The following is a 22,377-nucleotide window of genomic DNA, read 5'->3' on the forward strand; positions in this document are numbered from 1 at the left end:
TGTTGGTGATGAAAGCAGGCTCCTGTTTCCAGGATCAGCCAATATCAAAATTCAATTGCAATAGCAGGTTTCAACCTTTAGAGGGCAAGTATTTTAATTTCTCGTTTGACTTCAATTTTATTTACTTTACCCATAGTCTACAATAATATGTGTGCACAATACTGAAACATATGTACAGTTTACATGAGGTTTTCTGGCTGACTAATATGACAATTTTATTCTTATGGGCTGTGATGGTCCAGGGACAAAGGGGTGTTGTATGCCTCAAGGGAAAACTGTGATTTGTGATATTTGCCTTTATAAATAAAACTTAATTGAACTGAACATTGGTTGTTAGGTTTTAACAAACAAACATGGGACAGGCCTGCCGATGATGATTTGTCACGATAACTATAACTATGGCATCACCATACAGTTGACCCATACACAGAGGTGAAAAGCCACTAAGTACAATTACTCGAGCACTGCACTTAAGTACAATTTTGAGGTAACTGTACTTGACTTGAGTTTTATATTACTTCCATTTTATATTACTTTATGCTTTTACTCCACAAGACTTTGGAGGCAGGTATTGCACTTTTGTTCCACTACATTTATCGGATAACTTCAGCTACCGCTTACTTTGAAGAATTACAATTTATAAATCAAATACTACCTCATGATATAGATTAAACTACACAGCAGTAGACGGTTCCATTTGTCACAGACTGACAGACAGTGCAGCCAATCAGCGACAAGAAATCATTGTCAAATAGTACCTTCCTTTTCTGGTTTGAGTCTTATATTTTGATGTCTGAAAAGTTGTGGTGTTTTGGGAAATACTGCGGTGTTGTGGAAAATGTAATTTGTTTTCTGAAACTTTTTATTTAGGGAAATGCTGTAGTGTTTTGAGAAATGTTGAAGTGTTTTGACTCTCAAGGCCACCATAGCCCATACAAAATATATCCATATATAAATGATTCAATGAAAACCCAGCTTAAAAACCATAAAACGTATGAGCTCGGACTACAATTTACGGCTCTCATTTCAATAAATAGTTCTTTCTTCATGGTTGATACAAATCTCCCATTAGATCACACTCATATACTTGGAGGCCTACCTCCCCGATTCTTTTCTTTACTGTCTGTCACGTGTGTAAATATACTCAGATCAAATATCATCAAACAATGGCCCCATCCCACATGCAGGGGGCTGAGTTGAGAGAGAGGGAGCTGTGACGTTTGACCTACTTTTCAACAAACACTTGTCAAAGCCTCGCCACTCTTTACTGTGCCGAGTTCTCACACTTTGAAGTGTTTCTTCTCAATCACTAAGTTGTCCGCGAGATTGCGTGGTACCGTCCGCACGAGCCACCGAGACACAGCTAGGAAGAGACCCGGGGAAGGGGGTCTGTCTGTCGGAGTGGGGAGATTGCAACAGCGCAACACGGACTACCGTAACGTGTAGAAACGGTTTCAAGAAAGCAGGACAGTAGTGATTCTTTTAAGGTAAGACATGACGCTCTCATTATAAACAACCGTCGGTGACGTGTTAGTAAATGGTTCGCTCGCAGAGAGGTTATGCAGGAGTTAACTTTGTTGATATAACTTTGTGTGTTTGTGTGTCACGAGACGCCTCTCTGACAGGGTGCAGTCTGTTTAGTAAGTTTGGGAGGCTACTATAACCCACCTAGCATATATCTAGCTAGCAACACGTTAGCTGTGAGCTGTGGGAGACCATATGGAAATGATATTTACCCCGCTGCCCTTCGACGGAAACGGGGCTGCATTCATTTCTCATATCTGCTTTGAACGTGTTGGTTTGTTGTTGTCCCCCCACCACTTTTAAACAAAGAGTTGTATGTAGCCCGTGCCATGTCAGCCCAGCACTGCAAACTAAAAGACACTTAGGACAAAATACCATAACACTGAGACCGAACTTTAATCTCATTTCACTTGGTCACATTTTTCATTTCCATGTGGCCACTGTCAGGTCAACAAAAGCCCCAGCTACCCGTTAGTCCAGCTAAATGGAGTTATGATAGTGTTAATCGAAACATAATCCAGCTATTGAGATATTTATTTCCTCTCTGTGGGCTATTTCTTCATAACAGGAAATCATTGCAAGGCATTACTAACTTCTGCGGGGCACTTATTTTCTCTGAATGGCATTTAAAAATGGTTTTCTATAAAACAAATTTGTAATCACAGTATCATCTTATTAAAAGTAATGCAACTTTGTCAGTGTTTTTGACCCCTCAATGTAAGATAACCTGAGTAAGTTGGCTAGATTTCTTTCAAGACAAAACAAGAATAAATGCCCCAAAATTTAAGAAAAAAAAAACAATCACAAGAAATATATCTGAAAATTAGTAAAACAAACAAAAACAAACAAAATAACCCAAAATAAATAAATAAATAATAATAAAGAAACAAGGCATACAACACTTGAAAGACGTGGTTAAAATATGAAAAAAATATGTTACATAATTTAAAATATGCAAATATGATAATTAGAATATGATTTTTCCCTAGCTTTTGTCTTTATTTTTCTCTAGAAAATTTTCCCTGGCATTAAAAACCCTAGCATAACACAGCATACATCTACTATAAATCTACTAGTTTTATTTTTTATTTTTTGCAATTTGTGGAGCATTTCTTACCAAGTTGCTCATTGCCTTTTCCCCCATGTTTTGCAAGACATCACACCAATTTGTTTACAGTTCAGAGATTTAAATACTTGTGAAAGGCAGCACAAGAAAAGAAGTGATGTTGCTCCAGGTTTCAAAGGGTTAATAAAGTATTGAATATGGCTTCTGGCATAAAGTGTGATAATATTCAATGATAAACAACATTTAGAGACCAAGTCTAACTAGTACTGGCCTCTGCACCAGTGTTACACAGACAGACTCAAAACTTACATGTACTTCCTGCAGGAGCACAGCATGTGTGGTGAGGGCGGTATTAAAGGAGGGGTTGCTGCTAGTTATGAGGATGGCTGGGCATCCAAGGTCAAATAACTGGCTAAAATTAGTCACGTGTCAGCTGTGACACCGAGCCAGCGTCCTGTTTGACTGGGAGGACTTATTTGTATCCACCCAGCAGGAACCCATGTCTTCACACGTCCTCACTGAATATCTTTAACTGCCCCTTCCCCATTATTCTTTGTCATCTTGAGGTTATAAACAACTTTTGTTGTTGTTTTGTTGTTTGTTGTTCTCATTTTGAGAACTGAATGCGGTTCTATTTAGCAACCATTGGATGGAGATTGAAATTGGAAGCATCACTGAATGGCTGCCTGGGGCCCTCGTGAAACTGGCTGCATTCCCATGGAAACCATGCTGACTTGAAGAGAAGAAAACTGCTGGATGGTTTAAGCAGCCAAGTGTAGCCTGCAGGTTAAAGATGACGCCTTCAGTCTGGCACACATTCCTTTTTTCTAAAAATGTTGAAATATGAATTATGAACACACAAGCCAGAATTTTTCCTAGTCATGGTGTTGCAGGAAAAAAAAAAATCCCAGCAGCTCAAATAGCATTTTGATCACCAAAGTCAGTCTTCTATTATAAATTGTTGATCTGTGGAGGTTTTATATTTGTACAACCTTCCTTGATTTGAGAGAAACAATTTTAAAATGTATGATGTTATGACAATGTGAAGTTTATGGGTCGGGAACAGGCAGGCGGGGCCAGCAGGAGGAACACTGCTGGCCATATTCAGTGAGCAGCATACCCTGGGACCAAACCTGGAGGCTAGAAGTGTTGTTTGACATGCATACGTTAGGCAAGCAGTTCCAGTGAACTGAATAGGTGCCATCTTGGGTTATTATTTTTCTCAGTTATAATTTTGCATCTGTAGAATGGTGCAGGAATGAGACCTAAAGCTGGGAAATGAGTTAGCATTTTCTTAAAGTCCATGGGTTTGTGGTTAGAAGCCTTAAATTAGGTCTGTGGTTAACACAAGTGTTTTGGTGTCACTTATGGGTGCCCTTCCTCTGTCCTCTGTTATCTCTGACAGAGTTTGACATATACCCCTTTCCCATCATGTCAGCTGGCGTGTGTGTGTGTGTGTGTGTGTGTGTGTGTGTGTGTGAGTGTGATGTCTTGTTGGTGTGTCCGTGTGATGTCATGGACAGGCAGGAGAACAGGTAAACAGTAGAAAGCAGTAGGATCAGAGGTCTTTGAAAACTTGTCAGTGGTTTCTTCTCTATTTATCTCTTACTTATTCAGTCTCTCTCTCAGACTTAGTGCAGATGTATCTGCACTGCTTAGAAGGAGATGGAGTGAAATTGTTGGTGGAGTGTCAGCGCATCTTGCCGGTTAAGCAGCTGAAATTACCACGTTCACCCAAGTGGACTTCCTGTTGCGCAGCGCTGCGGTGACACAGACTCTGTCCTGTGCTTGTTTTACGTGTGTTCTATGTGTTGTAAGTTGCTTTTATAGGCTGTGCTAGTTTTTTTCTTGTTTTTAAGTTGACTCTGGACTGTACGGCATAATGCTAACCACCGAAAAACTTTTATTGGCACTTTTTTATCCTGGCGCTGTTTTCACAATACCAAAAGCTACCTGCACGGGAGGGAAACAACCCGGCGTTCCCATATATGAGAGACACTTTGCTGTCTCTCCAAACCATGGGAGTCTCGCCACCCCTGGGCTTACCTGAGGACATACGGCGACCTGCAAACCCAAGGAGACGCCTCAGGAGAAGGGGAAAGAGAGGAGGAATCCGCCAGCGTCTCCGACGGCTGGGTAACAGGCCACCACTACCATCAATGACCCTCAGCAATGTCAGATCGTTAAGGAATAAAATGGACGAGCTGCGGATCAACGCCAGGGCCTTCAATGAGTACGGTGACTCTTCAGTGTTGGTGTTCAAGGAGACTTGGCTTCACTGTAATATTCCGGACTCTTTGTGTGAGGTGGATGGTTTTTCTTTAATCCGCTCGGACAGAACTGAAGCGTCGGGTAAGGGCAGCGGCATTTGTGTTTTTATCAACGACAACTGGTGTAGAAACTCAACTTGTCACTGCCTGGTTTTCATCAATACATCAAATGCGGGACAAGAGACAATAAAATATTAGATAAATGTTACGGTAACGTGACCAACGCATATGTAAACACCCCCGCTGTCAAACTTGGATCATAACACTGTACACCTTACCTTGTCCACTGAATGGAGTGTCTTTCAGGAGATGGTTTTGGATATTGCCACTGGATCTATTACAGATTATATTAAGTTCTGTGTGGACAATATAATACCTGAAAAGACAATCACCAGTTACCCTAACAACAAACCATACATAACTAAGGAAGTGAAGGACTGCATCAATCGCAAAAAAATTGCTTTTAAAAACCAGGACAAAATACAACTTAAAGCTGTGCAAAAAGAACTTAACATCATGCTTCGGGATGCCAGGACAAAGCACAAGGAGACTATTGAACAGAACTTTCTTACTATGAACCCTAGAAAGCTGTGGGACAACATGAAAGCAATCACCAATATGTCCAATGAGTTTAATGATTTCTATATGCGAATTGAAACTAATGACTTTTCCTCTGAACTTGAAGAGGTTCTAGAGACTCTTACTATTTCAGATCAGGTCACACACTTGGTGATTGAACTCTGCAAGGTCCAATCACTCTTCAAGAGAATCTGCACAAATCCCACAGGGCCAGACGGCATCTCTGCATTTCTCATCAAGATATGTGCTGAGGAGCTGGTGCAAGCTTTCTGCCCTATTTTCTAAAGATCTGTGGACCTGTGTACAATACCCACCCTCTGGAAAAAAATCAATAATCACACCTGTCCCTAAAAAACCCTGCCCCAAATCAAATAATGATTTCAGACCTGTTGCCTTAACACCTGTAATAATGAAATGTTTTAAAGGGATCATGGTCCTCAGGCTTAAAACGGAGGTTGATTTTTATTTAGATCCTTTTCAGTTTGCATATAAGCAGGGGCGTGGCACTGATGATGCTATAGTATCACACACCTGGTCACCAAACACCCGGAAGACCCCAAGGCTTATGCACATATGCTTTTTATTGATTTTAGCTCAGCTTTTAATACATTGCAACCTCACCTTCTGATGCAAAAACTCAAACAGATTTGTGTGAATCCTTTTATCTTGAGATGGCTCTCAGAACACAGCAAGTCAGAATAAATAAGGCCCTCTCTGAGCAAAGACTGCTCAGTACTGGTGCTCCTCAGGGTTGTGTCAGCTCTCCTCTTTATTCTGTACACTAATGACTGCAAGAGAATCCATCCAGAGAACTATATCATTAAATTCTCAGACGATACAGCTATCCTTAGCCTAATGAGAAGAGATAGCAGCCCCTCTGTTTATGACTCTGAAATTGAGAGGTTCGTGTAGTGGTGTGAAAAAAACTACCTTGTGCTTACTGTTAAAAAAACTGAGGAGATGGTGTTTGATCTCAGGAGTGTGGGGGATCATCAGCCTGTGGTCATCCATAGTAAACCCATCACACAGGGCAGCTCCTACAAGTACCTGGAGGTTCATATTGACAATACGCTTAGTAGGAGGACCCACGTTGAGAGCCTGCGCTCAAGACTGAATCAGCGACTGTATTTTTTACACAGACTTAAGAGTATTTGGAGTTCAGCAGAAGCTAATGATGTTGTTTTACTCTGCTGTACTCGAAAGCATCATCAGATATGGAATAACAGCCTTGTACGGTCATTTGTCTGTTCAGTTAAAAACACAGATAACTTTTCTAGTGCAGACTGCTATGAAAATCATGGGTGTTAATAGGCACCCATCTCTCCCAACAATCGATGGGCAGTCTGTTGTTAGACAGGCACAAAAAATAGTTTCCGATCCAACCCACATTTTCCACTCCGAGTTTAAGCTCCTGCCCTCAGGAAGAAGCTTTAGGGTCCCTCAGACCAGACTGCATCGGTACAAACATTCATTTGTGCCCATGTCCATTAAATTCCTGAACAATAGGTGATGTTAGATCTGCCATGAGGTTCTGCAATATGCCAGTATGCCACTGTTGCCAGATGTCTGCATTTTATGTAGATGTAGTGTATTGTTAGATGGATATACTGCTGCTGCAGGATGTAATGTTATGTATTTTGTATGACTTTTATGTATGTATTTATTGGTTTTGTAACTGAGGGACAGAGTCCAGGATGAATTTCCCTACGGGGAAATTAAAGTTCTATCTATCTATCTATCTATCTATCTATCTATCTATCTATCTGTCAATCTGTCTGTCTGTCCATCTGTCTAAGTATTGTGTTCACATCAATGCTGATTAGAGCGGTAAAAACCTGTGTCTGCTGCAGAGTCATTTGACCCGGGTGTGAATGCCAATCGTATGCATTCCCATTGTATTAAAAAGCCAGATGTTAGCAGGTTTGTTGTGCAGTGAGAATGAGGCTTTATAGAGTTTGGGGCGGCTCTGGAAGTAGAGTGGTGGTCCATTACTCACAAGGTTTGTGGTCCGATCCCTGCCCCTGCAGTCTACATGTTGAAATGTCCCTGTGCTACTGGTCTTCTATAGGTCTTAATGTGTAACTGCAGCAACAGAAAGTCTGCTTTTACTCATCTCTGCAGCAGCTGCTCATCTAATCCATGGATTTGATTAGCTGTAAATGATCCAACCACAAACTGATCAGTTATCCGTTCTGCAACTTGAACTCAACACTGGTGCTGAGAAGAACAAAAAAAAATCTCATGAAGCACTCTGTCTAAGTTGCGTTCACGGCAAGAGCATAGAATAGGGACGGTAGGGACAAGTCCCCACCAATATCCGGTGGCTACTGAGTTGTCCATTGTTGTTTTTCAGTGTCTAATCAAAGTATTCAATACTTAAAATGTTACCAGATCCCCTCCTCTGTTACAACCCTGCCTCCTTAGTTCAATATTGCTAATAGGATTGGCTTTGTTGTTTCTTGCTAACATATGAGAGGCTGTGGCTGCATCTGGCTCTGTTAACAAGCTGTGCGTCCTCTGAGCATTGTGTCGTTGTAAGTGCTTCCCACTTTTCAGGGAAGCAGCTGTGAACTGCACTTTACTGGGGATGGTGAAGTTACAATTTGTATGGATAATAAGCCACACAATGGTGGAGCGGCATATAGGTGGCATATGCATATTTAAAAAGTTAACTTGCTCAAAGAAAAGATACAAAGAATTAGAAAGGAGTAACTCCTTCATGTGCAGGAGCATGAAATGAGAAATGTCGATCTACAGGAGAATAAATATTAAAGCAATACAAAATGGCTGAGACTTGCCTTACTATATTATTTTTCATTCTATTTTCATATTTTGAATTGTCACCTGATGCCGTATTTTTGTGTTTTCCTTTTGAAGATTTTAACATGTATTTTCCTTGTTACATTAGTGGGTGGGTGTGATGCTAACATGGAGGCACAGAACAACAACCAGCCCACCTTCGACAACCACAATAACCTCTACAAAATCCCGGATAAGGAGGATCAGGTAGGGCATTTAACCAGTTCATTATTAGAGAGGCTTGATGAATTTGTGATAGAGAAAAGCAAAATGCTACTTGGTCTAAAATGTGGCGTCTCATATTTTCTAAGTTTCATAACATGTATGTCAAACCAACTCAGGGTTTCCCACACATTCATTTATTTGTGACGGGCCGTCAAGTCAAGTCAATTTATACAGCCCATTATTACAAAATAGACTGTGCCTTTAGTTTGTTAGGGCCTGTATCCACATAGTGTTTTTTCTCAGCGCCAGCATCTTTTCCCAATTGTTTCCAATGAGGAAAGAGTAGAGAAATAGTTCAGTGTCTTTTATCAGTGCATACTGGCTTTTTTGTATGGTTGATCCAAGCGCTTCTAGTTGAAAATCTCTGAGCTTTTCAGAAAGGCACTGGTGATGTCACTGCTGCTTCTTTAGCCTGGCTACTGCTAGGCTAAAAGAAAGACTGAAAAACCCATAATGGGCGCAGATTGGCAGGAAGACACTGGATGTTGCTGGTCAGTGTTGTTAGTGACATACTGCAAACTCTGTAAGGACAAAGATTGACCAGCCTTCTCTTACCTGCACCACTGTAACACAGAACAGTAAAGACTGCACCAGACCTGTTAACCTTTCTATATGTATGTGTAATATGTATTGATTTTGCCATCTTCTTTGTAGTTATTCCTGTTGTCTGCTATTTTGACTATTCAAAGCATTTTCACACTACGCGTCACATACAAGGGCGGCACGGTGGCTTTGTGGTTAGCACTGGTTAGCACAGCGAGAGGGTCCCAGGTTCGAATCCCGGTTGGAACGGGGTTCGGTCCGGGCGGGGGCCCTTCTGTGCGGAGTTTGCATGTTCTCCCCGTGTTTGCGTGGGTTCTCTCCGGGGTCTCTGGCTTCCTCCCACAGTCCAAAGACATGCAGCTCAGGTTAATTGGTGACTCTAAATTGCCCTTAGGTGTGACTGTGAGTGTGTATGGTTGTTTGACTATATGTGTTGGCCCTGCGATGGTCTGGCGAACTGTCCAGGGTGTACCCCGCCTTCCGCCCATTGACAGCTGGGATTGGCTCCAGCCGCCCGCGACCCTTACGAGGACAAGCGGTTACAGAAAATGACTGACTGGTGTCACATTCACCCATTCACACACACATAAGATGCCATCCTCCACTCAGTTTTTAAAAAATTCAAAGGCACTCACATACCGATGGAACAGCCATCAGGAGCAATTTGGGATTCATCATCTTGTCAAAGGACAAGACACTCCCAGCGTTTTTTTTAAAAGACATGCTAAGCATGGCTTTTGTTTCTATGACAACAATATCATTAATTAGGTATCTAATGTAACATTGCATCAACAAAGGGTTAACTACACAGCTAAAACAGGCTTACAACACGTACACTGATCAAAACACAACACTCACAAGCAACAGCTGGTCTTTTCTGTCACTGATGTTGTATTTAATAACTGACAAATCGAATAGTAGCTAAAGGAGCTGCAGTAAAGTGACCAGTGCTTTTGAGAAGAGATTTTCAACTAGAAACGCTGGAGGCAGCTGCAGAAAAGATGCATGGCGCAGCTTTTTTTATTGTAGGTGACCGTATATGTTCCATCCTCCCTCAGAACCATTGAAAAAAGACGCCTGCACTCAGAAAAAACGCTTCGTGAACACAGGCCCTCAGGGCATAAAAAGATGTAACATATAAAACAAATATTCATACCTTTAACACATGACAATTATATTATAAACGATTTAAAGGATTATTTTGACATTTTGGTAAAATCATTTGCCATGAGGTTGCCAGACAGCCAGCTGAATAATAACAGTACGGATGTTTGCCACATAACACCCGCACAGCCACAACCACAAGATACAGCTTGTTCATCAGTGAGCTGGAGAGGTGCACTACATTGTAAACCTTTTAATATGGTGTTTTCTTGTACAGAAAAACATACCAGGCTGTAGGTACTGCTGCACTCTGTCAAACTTTCGTATTGAGAAGAAGATTGGTCGGGGCCAGTTCAGTGAGGTCTATAAAGCCACATACCTGCTGGAGGGACAGCTGGTTGCACTCAAGAAAGTCCAGGTAATGTACTCAGCAGTGTGTCAGGCACAGCTTCAGGACCTTATTCTAAATTCATACAGGTGCATTGTCAAGATTATGTGGTTTCATCAATTGGCCAATTTAATGTTGTAAATATTTTATGTATCATCAGAATTGCCTCTGGTGGCAAAATGTATATACTGGCAATGTCAGATGACTTCTCTGAACAAACATCACTATGAAGTGTAGTTGTTGCAAATCATCTGATGTCAAAATTATGTTAGAGGAGAGATGAGGAGTTTCGTTTTGAACCAAGCCATGTTGGTTTGAAAAAAGCTGACCTTTTAGAATGATGCAGACCACTTCATGGAGCGATTTTATCAAATAAGGATGTTGATATTAGCCTATTGAGGCTGGTGTCCGTCGGGCTCTACTTAAGTCCAATTGATGACATTTAGATTAGAGCCTGACCAATGCAAGTGTTTTTAGGCTGGAATTGATAATTGGAAGTAGGCTTGGACGGTATCAAAATATTACTGTATACCAGGGTCTTTAGAAATCCCAAAGGTATGTTCATCAATCCCATTATAAATACAGGTGCTCCTCTTTCTATTAAACTTATTGTATGTAGTGCACAGCACGCACCACTACTGCACAGTTTGCTGTCTCTACTGACTGAACAGTCTGCTGTCTGTGACACCTAGTGGTGGAGGGAGAAGTTACAGGACTGTAAACTGCCGGTAGCCAAAAGGCAAAGAGAAACCGCGGAGAACAACTGCATGTTTTTTTACATCTAACTTGGTGAATTAAGTATTTATTTGGACCAAACTGGAGCTGGGTGATTGTTCGAACAGTGGACTTACTAACTACTACTACTACTAGCAAAAGTAACCAAGACGTATTGAGTGAGTTTTATTTTGTTTCTGTTGAGATTGAATATATATATTTTTTAATGAGTTATTGAGGCACTTAAGCCTTGTCAGACATCTTTGACTGAAAGAAAGTTGAATTTAAAAGGTGTACAGTTGTTTTTCTCTGTTTAATAAAGAAAATAGCTGTGTGAATATTACTTTACTTAACATTTTGTGGGTTTGTCTTATGTATTTATTAGTTTGAAAAGCTGAGAGTAGGGAGCTTTCTGTTAATGCTGCACACTTCTGTTGTCATCTACCTCATACCCCAGTGAATTTTTAGGCAGGTATGAAGGTAGGAAATATTACATACTGCCCAAGCCTAATTGGAAATTTTTACAAAAATGTTTGGCTCTTACAGAATTGTGACCAAGGCACATCTTTTGTTAGAGAATAAATGAATATTTACCCATGTATTTACCAGATCTTTGAGATGATGGATGCCAAGGCTCGTCAGGACTGCATCAAAGAGATAGATCTACTAAAGGTAAAGTGGATAAACCATAACCATTGTGTTCAGTGGATCAGCAAGAAAAATAATTGATTGAAAGGTATTCCAGCATCATTTGGAGGACAAGGCTAGGAGCACTGCATTTCCCACACTATCATTTCTTAATTGACAGCTGATGTCTGCTGTGTTAAAATGAATAAATGACAGATTACTGTCTGTACATAACCATTTGTTCTTCTGTTTATCCACTGCAGCAGCTGAATCATCCCAATGTAATCAAATACATTGACTCCTTCATTGAAGACAATGAGCTCAACATTGTTCTGGAGCTGGCAGATGCAGGAGATCTGTCCCAGATGATAAAGGTCAGGAATGACAACGTAGTCCCCCTGAAACTCACGGGTTTACTTCATCTTAAACAAGTAGACAGATACTTAATTTAAAAAAAATTCAATGGACGTTACATCCAGCAATAAAATTACTGAGAGATAGAGTTTGATAAGTTGAACAATGATGTATAAATATTTGGATTGAATTTAATGAAAATGGAAGGCGTCTCTGTATGTTTTTAAGTATGTCTGTCCTTTGATTTTGATTTTCTCATGCTTGCCTACATCAGTCGCACCTGGATCGCCATTAGGTGTGAGCTTAGCTAACTGTACTTTGGACCAGTAAAGCCGATGTAAAATCTTGAACTGGATAATTGTATTTTGTAAGCAAAATGAAGAGGAATGTTTTTTTATCTAAAGCTTTATTCCAGACTTCCACAGGAAACTGTATCCCCAAATCTGCCTCCCACTCACTCCTTATCATAGTCAAGTTATGTTTTTATTATGTGAGAAAAATTGTTTTAACTGTGCCCAGAGCTTAAATGAGCGCTTCACATTTGGATTTGGAGAGTACCTTGATATAGTTTCAGATAGGGAGATTTTTTAGCAGAGCAGGGTTTATGATATCAGGTCACAGGATAACTTCTCCAATTGTAACAACTTGGTAGTAGTGCCATTGGATAAAGACTCTTTCCAATAGAACATAGTCCTAATGTTCGCAGCCCAATAATAAAATTGCAAATTAGGGAGAGACAGTCCAACATTTTGACGGCACCTGCCGTGGCTTCTTCTGTAGGTCTTTTAAAAACTGTTAAGATGCCTTTTACAGACATTTCCAACGCGTTATCTTTCAAGTTATTTGGCTTGCTTTACTCATGTTGTGGTGACTTGTTTGGTTTTGTCAGGTTGGCTTGAGGTCCGATGGCTCGTGCAGTAATCAAAATAAATCAGTGTTTTTCAAACACACAGTCATCAAAAAAAGGCCCTTCAAATTCTTAAAACCAAATCAAGCCCTACGAGGCAAGCTCAATAAAATGATAAACAAAGTTTAAAGGTTTACATTAAACAGTTAATGATTGAGAACTGTGTTTTGTCTGCATCTTCCAGCCGCCAAACTGCACACAACTAATTGGCTGGGGTGCTGAGGGAGGTACAATCCCATTTAAATGGTATACCGTCATCACCACTAGGTGGCAGTGTCCTTTAACTATTTAGACAAAGTAAACATGCCTTTATGTATTTGAGGGATTTTCTTGTTCCAAATGAATCCTGATATCCGTTTAGCTACGGACAAGAAAAAAGGAATGGAAAAAGGGAAACAGGAATGCTTTGGAATATGAATAAAAATTTTGGCAGCACATTCATTTTGATTTTGTTGACTCTTCCGCCTAACAAATAGGCATATTTGGAACAAGTACTGCACTATTCCACTTAATTTAAAACAAAAGTTATCCTTTGTCTTGATGTGGTTCCCTTAAATATACTAGCGTCTTTCAGATATGCAATGTCATTTTGTACGGATTTACAACCCTGCCCTTTGTCTGTTTAGTACTTCAAGAAGAAGAGGCGCCTCATACCAGAGAGGACGATATGGAAGTATTTTGTGCAGCTCTGCAGCGCCCTGGAGCACATGCATTCACGTAGAGTAATGCACCGGGGTAAACAGCTACTCACACATTACTCACTCTCCTCTCCCTCCTACACCATGCACACTTCTTCATCTCCATGTGTGTTTCTACTGACAAATCCTGTCAGACATGTCTATGCTCAAATGGTACTCTCACCTCTGTTTTACTTTCATGTTTTTATTTTCCCTCTCATCCTCTTTTTTTACTTTTACTTTTATTCTACAGACCATATTCAACACTAGACAGTATGTTTGATTGTAGAGGACATAATGTAGTGTAGATACTGTGACCACGGCTGTCTTCATCTTTCTTTGCACAGCTTGCAGTGTTCTGAAAAGCTCTGCCCAAACATTTCAGCTTGAGTACATAAGTACAGTATGGTTACAATGCAGGGGTTTAAATGTGTGTGTGTGTGTGTGTGTGTGTGTGTGTGTGTGTGTGTGAGAATCAGATATCAAGCCTGCCAACGTGTTCATAACAGCAACAGGAGAGGTAAAGCTGGGTGATCTGGGATTAGGCCGCTTCTTCAGTTCTAAAACTACAGCTGCGCATTCCTTAGGTAAAGTGCATACACTACATACACCCCACATACATGCACACACAATCAAGTACATGAATGCCATATTCATGCAAGAACAATAGATTACAGCCAAACTGTATATTTTACTATTAAGTGCTTATATTATTCAAGATACTTTTTGAAGAAACTTATTTTATTTGTTTCTTATTCACTCTGTCCCAGTGGGGACACCTTACTACATGTCACCAGAGAGGATCCATGAGAACGGATACAATTTTAAGTCTGATATCTGGTCCCTGGGATGTCTTCTGTATGAGGTAAGCTCACATATACTCTGACCTTTATTGCCAGTATATGATTCAGATACATGATGTAGGGATGTCCCAATCTGATCTCATACATCGGACTCAGGGCCAATCAAGGCATTTTTTGACTAATCGTAATGGGGAATACTTAGCTTATGAAGTAACTGATCCTTTTTTCAACATCAGCTGTCACACAGTTGATTTATTTTCATGCACAACAACAGGGAGTGCAACCTTAAGTCATTTCCCCTACACTCAGCTGTCTCTGTCTACCTCCTGCAGCTCCTGTGTGTGTAAGAGTAGCGGCTGAACTCCACCCACCACAAAACACCTCACACCATAAACAAAAATGCAGTATGAGACTGTATAATAATAAGTATCTGATCAGGACTCAGTATAAGTAGATACTCAGATCGGGATCAGGGGCACAAAACGTGATCGGGACGTCCCTAATGATAACTTCCTCACCCTGAGCTTCTGTTTGAAGGAATCCAGCTGTCTGCATAGGCCATATGACATCTCACATTTTACCTCCACAACATGCACGAAAACTCAATTTTTCATGTTTTACATGCACACTCTGCAGTGATTGTGTGTTGGGCTGTGAGCGCTGCCAAGATGTGCTGCTTTGTTAGTGTGCTGCTTTCACTGTGTAGCAAGTGTCCTCATTGTCCTGAGGCTGCCGTCGAAAGAAGGCTCAAGGGTCCACTTCCCTTTTTTTGTTTTTTTTAAATCGTGTGTGTGTGTCCCTTTTTTTTTTATCATTGTGTCCCCTCTCTAAATTAACATGTTTTTGTGGGATCAATTCAGTCAGAGCTGATCAGATCAGATCAATGGATGAGAGAGCTGCTGCAGAGTGAATGAAAGCAAACTTTTTGACCTAGCTCAATGAACGGTTAAGTTTCACTTTGACTGTACGTGCTATTCTGCTGCGTCTATGCCCTTTATACGGGTAGATTTTAAGCCTGCTTGACTGTAAGCCTGCTGCACCTCCAACGGTGCCTGTTTGGTTGGCTGCAGGGTCATCAGCCGGGGGCCGACATTCACCAATGTTTTGCCCCTTGACCCGGAACATCTCCTGGTGGTGGGGAAGTGAACAGGAATGTCTCCCTGACAGTCCCTGCAGCCAACCTACTTCAGGACTTTTCAGATCCCCATGCCTTGTCCTGCCTCCTAAACCAGAGCCAAAAGCTTGCTTTTTCTGCCTCTTCGGCCACCTTCCTGGTTGCCTTGCTCAGAGCTCTTCCCTGTAGCCCCAGGTCTTTGAGTAGGCGTGTTGTTGAGCCCCCCCACAAATCCTAGGGTGCCAACTTCCACAGGATAGATTCTTGTGTTCCATCCACCTTTCCTGCACTCTTCGACCAAGTCAGCACATTTTGTCTTCTTCCTCTCATGCGCTGCCTTGGATCCCTCCTCCAATGGCACTTTGAGCTCGACTAGAAGTACCATTCTTTGGACTGTGGCCCACAGCACCATGTGTGGTCACAGTTTGGTGCTGGAGATCTCTGCTGGAAATGTAGCTGCCTACCCAGGTCCACTTCCATCCTCCACTCCACCTCTAGTGAGAGGAGCTTGGATGCTGGTCTTCTGTTGAAGGACTCTGTAAATCCCCCCTCCCTGAGGAAGTGGATCCTTTGTTGGTTCCTTGTTGGACTCTCGTGGCACGCCTCCAGCCTCCTTCCTTCCACCAGCTCCGCCAGTTTCCTCAGCATTTGATCATGCCGCCACCTGAACCAACCCTGTGTCAGTGCAGCCTTGCACCCTGCTACAGTGTGTTGGAGGGAGGTGATGGTCCCACAGAGGTCACAGGCCTGCTCTGTGCCCAGCCACACCCAGAGTGCACTTTGACAGTGGGGTGCAGTGCATAATATAACGATATATATATTTCAACAGTGCTCCTAATGAACTGTCCAGCTCTAAAAACTGAAATTTTATTTGTGGCAGGAAATGTTTGATTGTGGCGAGCCACCACAATTAAATGAACGTGTGGGAAACCCTGGAAGTGCAGAAATGCAGTCCAAACAAGTATTCCTCTCTTTGTCTTGCTTTCCACAGATGGCAGCACTGCAGAGTCCGTTTTATGGGGACAAGATGAACCTGCTGTCCCTCTGCCAGAAGATTGAACAGTGTGATTACCCTCCCCTCCCTCCTGACCATTACTCTGAGAAGGTAGAGCAACCCGAAACTGACTGTTCGGCCTCCATCAATGATTTATAGAATTCTCTGAGAGACCAAATGTTCTTTAAATAAAGGCATTGACTCAACCACTCAGTGCATGGTAACATAAATTAGTCAAAAACTAATTCTAACAGAATTTACAAACATGAATCCAGTTCATTTCTCTTTTCTATAATGAATCACTATTGCTTCAAAGGTAGGTCGTTTTTGAGGCCAGCTCCCCTCCGTACTGTACAAGTCATAACGTTTTTTTTTTTGTTTTGTTAATTGCCAATGTTGTTGTTGCTGTTGTTTATCTGTGTATGACATATTTTCTCATATTTCACAGAGCAATTGCATGTCTGTTTTTGCAGAACATTGTGATGTCACAGTAAAGTTGATTTTGCCTTTTGATACAAAATGCCATAACTTCATCATTATATCCTATTTGACATTTGTGTAAATTTTGGCATAAGTAGAGTATGAATTCTAGAGTATTTGCTAAAATCATGTTTTGTGAGGTTGCAGTGAACATGACCATTGACCACCACATTCTAATCAGTTCATCCTTGAGTGAAAATGAAAGCTTCTGGCAAAATTTAAAGAAATTACCTCCAAGCGTTTCTGAGATATAACCCTTAGAAGAATGGGACAGTGTGAGGTCACAGTGACCTTGACGGACGAGCTGACAACCTGAAAACATTGATGTTGCCACTGCAGAGACATAAAAAGTCCACCATCCAACAGCCTAAAACGGTCCTATTTATCTCTTGTGTCTTGTTAGCTAGATGTTCAGAGTGAGGACATGTTCAGACCTGTGGGGTGTACTATGAAGTGACATTTGTGGCTTAGCGAGGTATGTTGAGGTTATAGTCAGTTTCAACACCATGAAGGTGGATCTCTTTTAACCTGGCTAGACTGCAATGGTAACTTATGCTGCATGCAGAGCCTCCTCCAGGAGGTTCAGAGAAAAGAAGGTTTTCCTCAGTGGAATTGTGTTTGAGGACTGAGTAGATCTGCTTGCTTTTCCTGCCGATATTCTCTTAGTGATTCAGATTCTCAGCTGAGGAAATACCTTCTTAATGTAAACTTCTTGAGCAGAAACATTGTATTAGTAATGCTAGTAATGTTTTTGGAGCTTTTTTTGACACAGGAACCTGCATGGATTTAATTAGTAATGCAGGATATCTGAGCAAAAATAGTGTTTTATTATGCCTCCGTACTGGCGATAGCTGTGGCTGGAGGAGTTACGCTTTCATAAAGGTGATATCTCAGGAATTCCTGGAAGGAATTTCCTCAAATTTGGCACAGACTTCCTCCTAGACTCAGCGATGAACTGATTAGATTTGGTGGTCAAAAGTCATTGTGACCTCACAAAAAAATTACACACAAACATTCACTAATTATACAAAATTCTAGACACATGTCTAATAAGATACAATTATTAAGTGATGGCATTTTATATCTAAAAGGTCAAAGGTCATCTTCAGTGTGGCATCATAATGTTGTGCAAAAACACTTTTCTGGCCATTACTCAGCACCTTCTGCATTTGGATTTGGTTATACACAGCTGCGGGACCTGGTCAGCATGTGCATCAACCCAGACCCAGACCAGCGACCAGACATCGTCTTTGTGCTGCAGTTTGCCAAACAGATGCACATGTGGACATCCAGCACCTGAGCACCATATCTGCTTCAAGCCTTCTCTGCTCAGTCTGAGGACTTCAGACCACTTGGCATAACATCTGCCTGGTCTCGCACTAAAGTGTTTGCCTTAGCCTCATGTCGACAGGAGGAAACCATAGAGAGACTCCACTCCTGTCCTGTCACAGAGACTGTAAAGAGCTGCGTTACTGGTGGAGCACTCATGGAGAGTGGAGTTAATGTCAGCACACTTATCAATGTGAGAGCTGACTGCATTTCTGCTCTTTACTGTAGCTATGGACAGAGAGCTGCGTCTCACTGCTATCCCCGATCTCTCCAAGCTGTTTTCTATCACTCCACAGGGGGTTGCATTCCAAGTTCATGCCCTGTGTGTCGGCTGAAGCTAGTGCAGTAGAGATTGGATATTCATTATTTAATCCATCATTGTAATCCTTTTTTGCCTATATTTTATCAATTTCAGTACATCATTTAGGGGTCTAAATGGACAATTGGTAAATTTGTAATTACTAAGACATATTTCTCCCAGAATGCAGCTCTGCCTATATGTTAGCTTGCTATGAGTCTGTTGTGATGGAAATCTGCCTCACTGCTCAAATATCAATATAAATATATATATACCAGACTCTTCAACCACATGCCATGGTCTTCATCAACAGATGGAGCTTGCTCAGCCGTAAGTGACTTCTCTGAAAAACAGCTTCCACAACTGAGCAAAACCTGTTTGCCAATGAGGACCATTAGATGTGGTTGAAAACTCAGGTAAAACTTCGTAAAATGACCTTGAGTCAAGATTGACAACTTTGAGGCACAATACTGTAATTGTCTGCATTATTTTTTGCCAATTGGGGGCAGCACAGTAATCTGAAAAAACAATATTGACATATTTGTTAGTAATATTTGATCTATTGACTCAGCCAGCAGACACAGAGAAACCCTATCATTCATTCAGAGTGGTGTTTGTATCCACCTGAATAATGGTAAATAATAAATGGACTGTACTTGTATAATGCTTTTCTAGTCTTTTCAACGCGCTTCCACAAGATATGTCACATTCACCCATTCACACACACATTCACACAGTAGTGGCAGAGGCTACTGTACAAGGTGCCACCTACTAGGTAGTAACCATTCATATGCATGTGCACGCATGTCCCCCTACACATCTGGAGCAATTTGGGGTTCAGTGGCCCAAGGATACTTTGACATGATGCCTGGGATCGAACCGCTGACCTTCCGATTAGAAGACGACCCACTCTCCCTCTGAGCCACAGCCGCCCCAATCTAAGTTCAAAAAGGAAAATCTACTTTCAGCTTTGCTTTGGTCCTCACCAACTCCTGAGAAAAACTATGTGCTCCACTCTGTTCACTAGCTAGTCTTTAACTTTGGGTCTTTTCCAGTACCGACTGGTGTCTTATATCTTATAAGATTCTACTGACTTGCGTTCTTGGAAATGCAGGATCTGGTGCCCCTCTTGTATCTCAGTCTTGACGATAACGATAAAGTCATGTTCACACTGCTGTAGAACAGGACAGTGAGGTTGTGAATATGCTTGGGTGGTATGTAATATTTAAAACCTTCCTGAAATTTCACCAAGGTATATGGTATATGGCGTTGCAACTGTGCTATGCTAACAACTCCCCCCCATTCCTCCCAACAGTGATAGCTTTTTATACTAATAAATACACAATAGAAACCCACAAAATGTTAATAAAAGTAATATTCTCACACCTGTCTTCTTTACTTAACAGAGAAATACAACTTAACACATTTCAAATTCAACTTTCTCTCGGTCGCGGAAGACAACTGGCTCATTAACTCATCATAAAACACAATTCTTTCAAACTTGACAGAAATAAAATAAAACTCACCCAAATCATCTTGGTTACTCTTGCTAGTATCTAGTTAGTAAGTCCACTGTTCCACAAATCACCAGCTCTGGTTTGGTCTAAATAAATTATATGTAAAAAACATGCTGCTATTCCCCACAGTCTCTCTCTGCCTGCTGGCTGCCAGCTGTTTACAGTCCTGTAACTTCTCCCTCCACCACTAGGTGTTGCTGTGTCTTTCAGCTCAGCTGTCTGTTCCACCAGGCTGGAGACTGAGCTTTAATGGTGCGTGCTGTGCACTACATACAGTGAGTTTAATAGAAAGAGGAGAGCCTGTATTTATGATGGTATTGAAAAACATCTGCAGGATTTCTAAACACCCTGATATACAGTAATACTTTGAGACCTAGCCGTGATTTTTTGGATCAAATCAGCAGCAGCCTCTGTTCCAAAGTTCAGCTGCCTCAATGTCAACTTGCCATCCTTGCTCCTGAATTTAAGACTCACAACCTCTGACTTCATCCTTTAAGCTCATTTTGAACTCACGATATTTTAATATTTCTAATGATTTTTGTATTGTCTAAAAGTGCATATCATTTTCAATATAGTGGATTTAAGAAGGAAAGAAAAAAAACTTCATAATTCATTGTTTGACTAAAGGACTGCCTTGTAATAAAGATTTAAAGTTAAATCTTGGTTCTTTCTTTTTGACAGGAAGGAAGTGGCACAGTATTGAGTGCTGTAGTGTTCTGTATTAGATCTGTTCATTACAAATGTAAACACACTCACAAAGTTGTACAAAGTGTTTCTATGTGTAAATACAGATGATTATAACTGAAACTGTAAAAGACGAGATATTGTGAGTCATATTTGTAGAGTGCCAAACAAGAATATGTTTAAGGAGGAAAACCTAAAGAACAGTGCCTTACCGTACAGAATAATTGACCATTATTTGTATTCATTTGTAAATGACAGCTTGTAAAGAGTAATAAATGTATTACATACACAGGACGGAGACAGTTTAGACAACTTACAGTAGAGCAGCATCTTCATCTTTCATCCACTGTACTTGCTGATTCATGACTTTTCACTCCTGGTATTGTGCCATGATGTTTTTAGCGACTGTACTTAGATGTGCAACATGATATTAAATGAAGCTTTGTGTATACTTGTAGGGAAAAGTGGTTTTAATATGAAAGATGAAAAAGTTGTAGATGCAGCGGAGGCTCTCATAGCGAGAGATGAGTCTTGTACCCTTATTATTCAATCATAAAGCGTCACACAGTCACACAGCCATATGATCTCCGTGTTTTCACAACTGCTCTCATGAGGCCCCATAATCACCAGAGAAAAACAGTCAGGGATTTCCCATTTTTTGATGACGTGCCTCCTTGTCTCCTTGATTCCCTCTGCATGTGACCCAGAAATCGACCTTAGCGCTCCATCTTGAAGGACATCTGAGAGCGAGGAGCAAGGAAGATTTCTAACAAAAAGCTCCTGTACGTAAGCATATGTTTATTAGTGACATGCAGATGACAAAGCAGCTTCTGTGCTATTACTTTTAACTTAAAGAAACACTGCATGCAAAGCTCCGCCTGTTCCTCCCCTCAGTCTTTTTACTGCCACATAAAATGTGCACAAAAACAAAGGACGCGCTCTCCCTGTAGGAGAGGCATACTATATTTCTTCTTCTCACCGTCACCATTTTCCAGTGTAACGTGGGGACAAATATTTCTTTCCCTAGTCAGATCTGGGACACTTTCAGACACAATTTTCTTGTACTTTTTACTGATTTCTTGTAAATTGCGTCATTTCTTCTTTAGCTGCTCATTACCTTCTTTCCATGTTTTTAAAAGAAATCAAGAGAATTTGCTCAGGTTTCAATGAGTTAAGATACTGATATCAAAGCAAGCATCCCTGTTTGGCTCCTTGTTTGGGACCTGCTCTGTCTCTTTCTCTCCAAGCTGTCTTCATCTACTCAGCCAGCCTACACAACAACAGGGAAAAAATCCGAAAAATCTTAAACTGTTGGTTGTTCATATATTTGTTGAAAAAAAGGGGTTAAATGGCTTCATAAGCTAATTTCTTGGTGAGCCTG

At 41.0% G+C, this 22,377-nt stretch overlaps 1 protein-coding gene across 3 annotated transcripts; it reads left to right on the top strand.

Annotated features, from left to right (window-relative positions):
- Nucleotides 1–1,121: 1,121 nt before the first annotated feature.
- Nucleotides 1,122–21,444, top strand: nek6 (NIMA-related kinase 6). 3 transcript variants are annotated; one of them, XM_088071579.1, is made up of 10 exons: nucleotides 1,122–1,487; nucleotides 8,348–8,445; nucleotides 10,388–10,528; nucleotides 11,822–11,884; nucleotides 12,106–12,213; nucleotides 13,727–13,835; nucleotides 14,251–14,364; nucleotides 14,548–14,642; nucleotides 16,686–16,799; nucleotides 18,358–21,444. In XM_088071579.1, the coding sequence occupies exons 2-10, from the start codon at nucleotides 8,368–8,370 to the stop codon at nucleotides 18,466–18,468; spliced, it is 933 nt and encodes a 310-aa protein (XP_087927705.1). In that variant the 5' UTR covers nucleotides 1,122–1,487; nucleotides 8,348–8,367; the 3' UTR covers nucleotides 18,469–21,444. The 3 variants fall into 3 exon arrangements, with proteins under 3 accessions (XP_087927705.1, XP_042364907.1, XP_042364908.1); XM_042508973.2 differs by having other exon boundaries at nucleotides 1,123–1,487; nucleotides 12,103–12,213; XM_042508974.2 differs by having other exon boundaries at nucleotides 1,124–1,487; nucleotides 12,103–12,213; nucleotides 14,257–14,364.
- The last annotated feature ends 933 nt before the right edge of the window (nucleotides 21,445–22,377 follow it).

This window comes from Plectropomus leopardus, chromosome 20 (assembly GCF_026936395.1).
Source record: "Plectropomus leopardus strain MGB_pleo_1.0 chromosome 20, ASM2693639v1, whole genome shotgun sequence".
Classification (NCBI taxonomy): Eukaryota; Metazoa; Chordata; class Actinopteri; order Perciformes; family Serranidae; genus Plectropomus; species Plectropomus leopardus.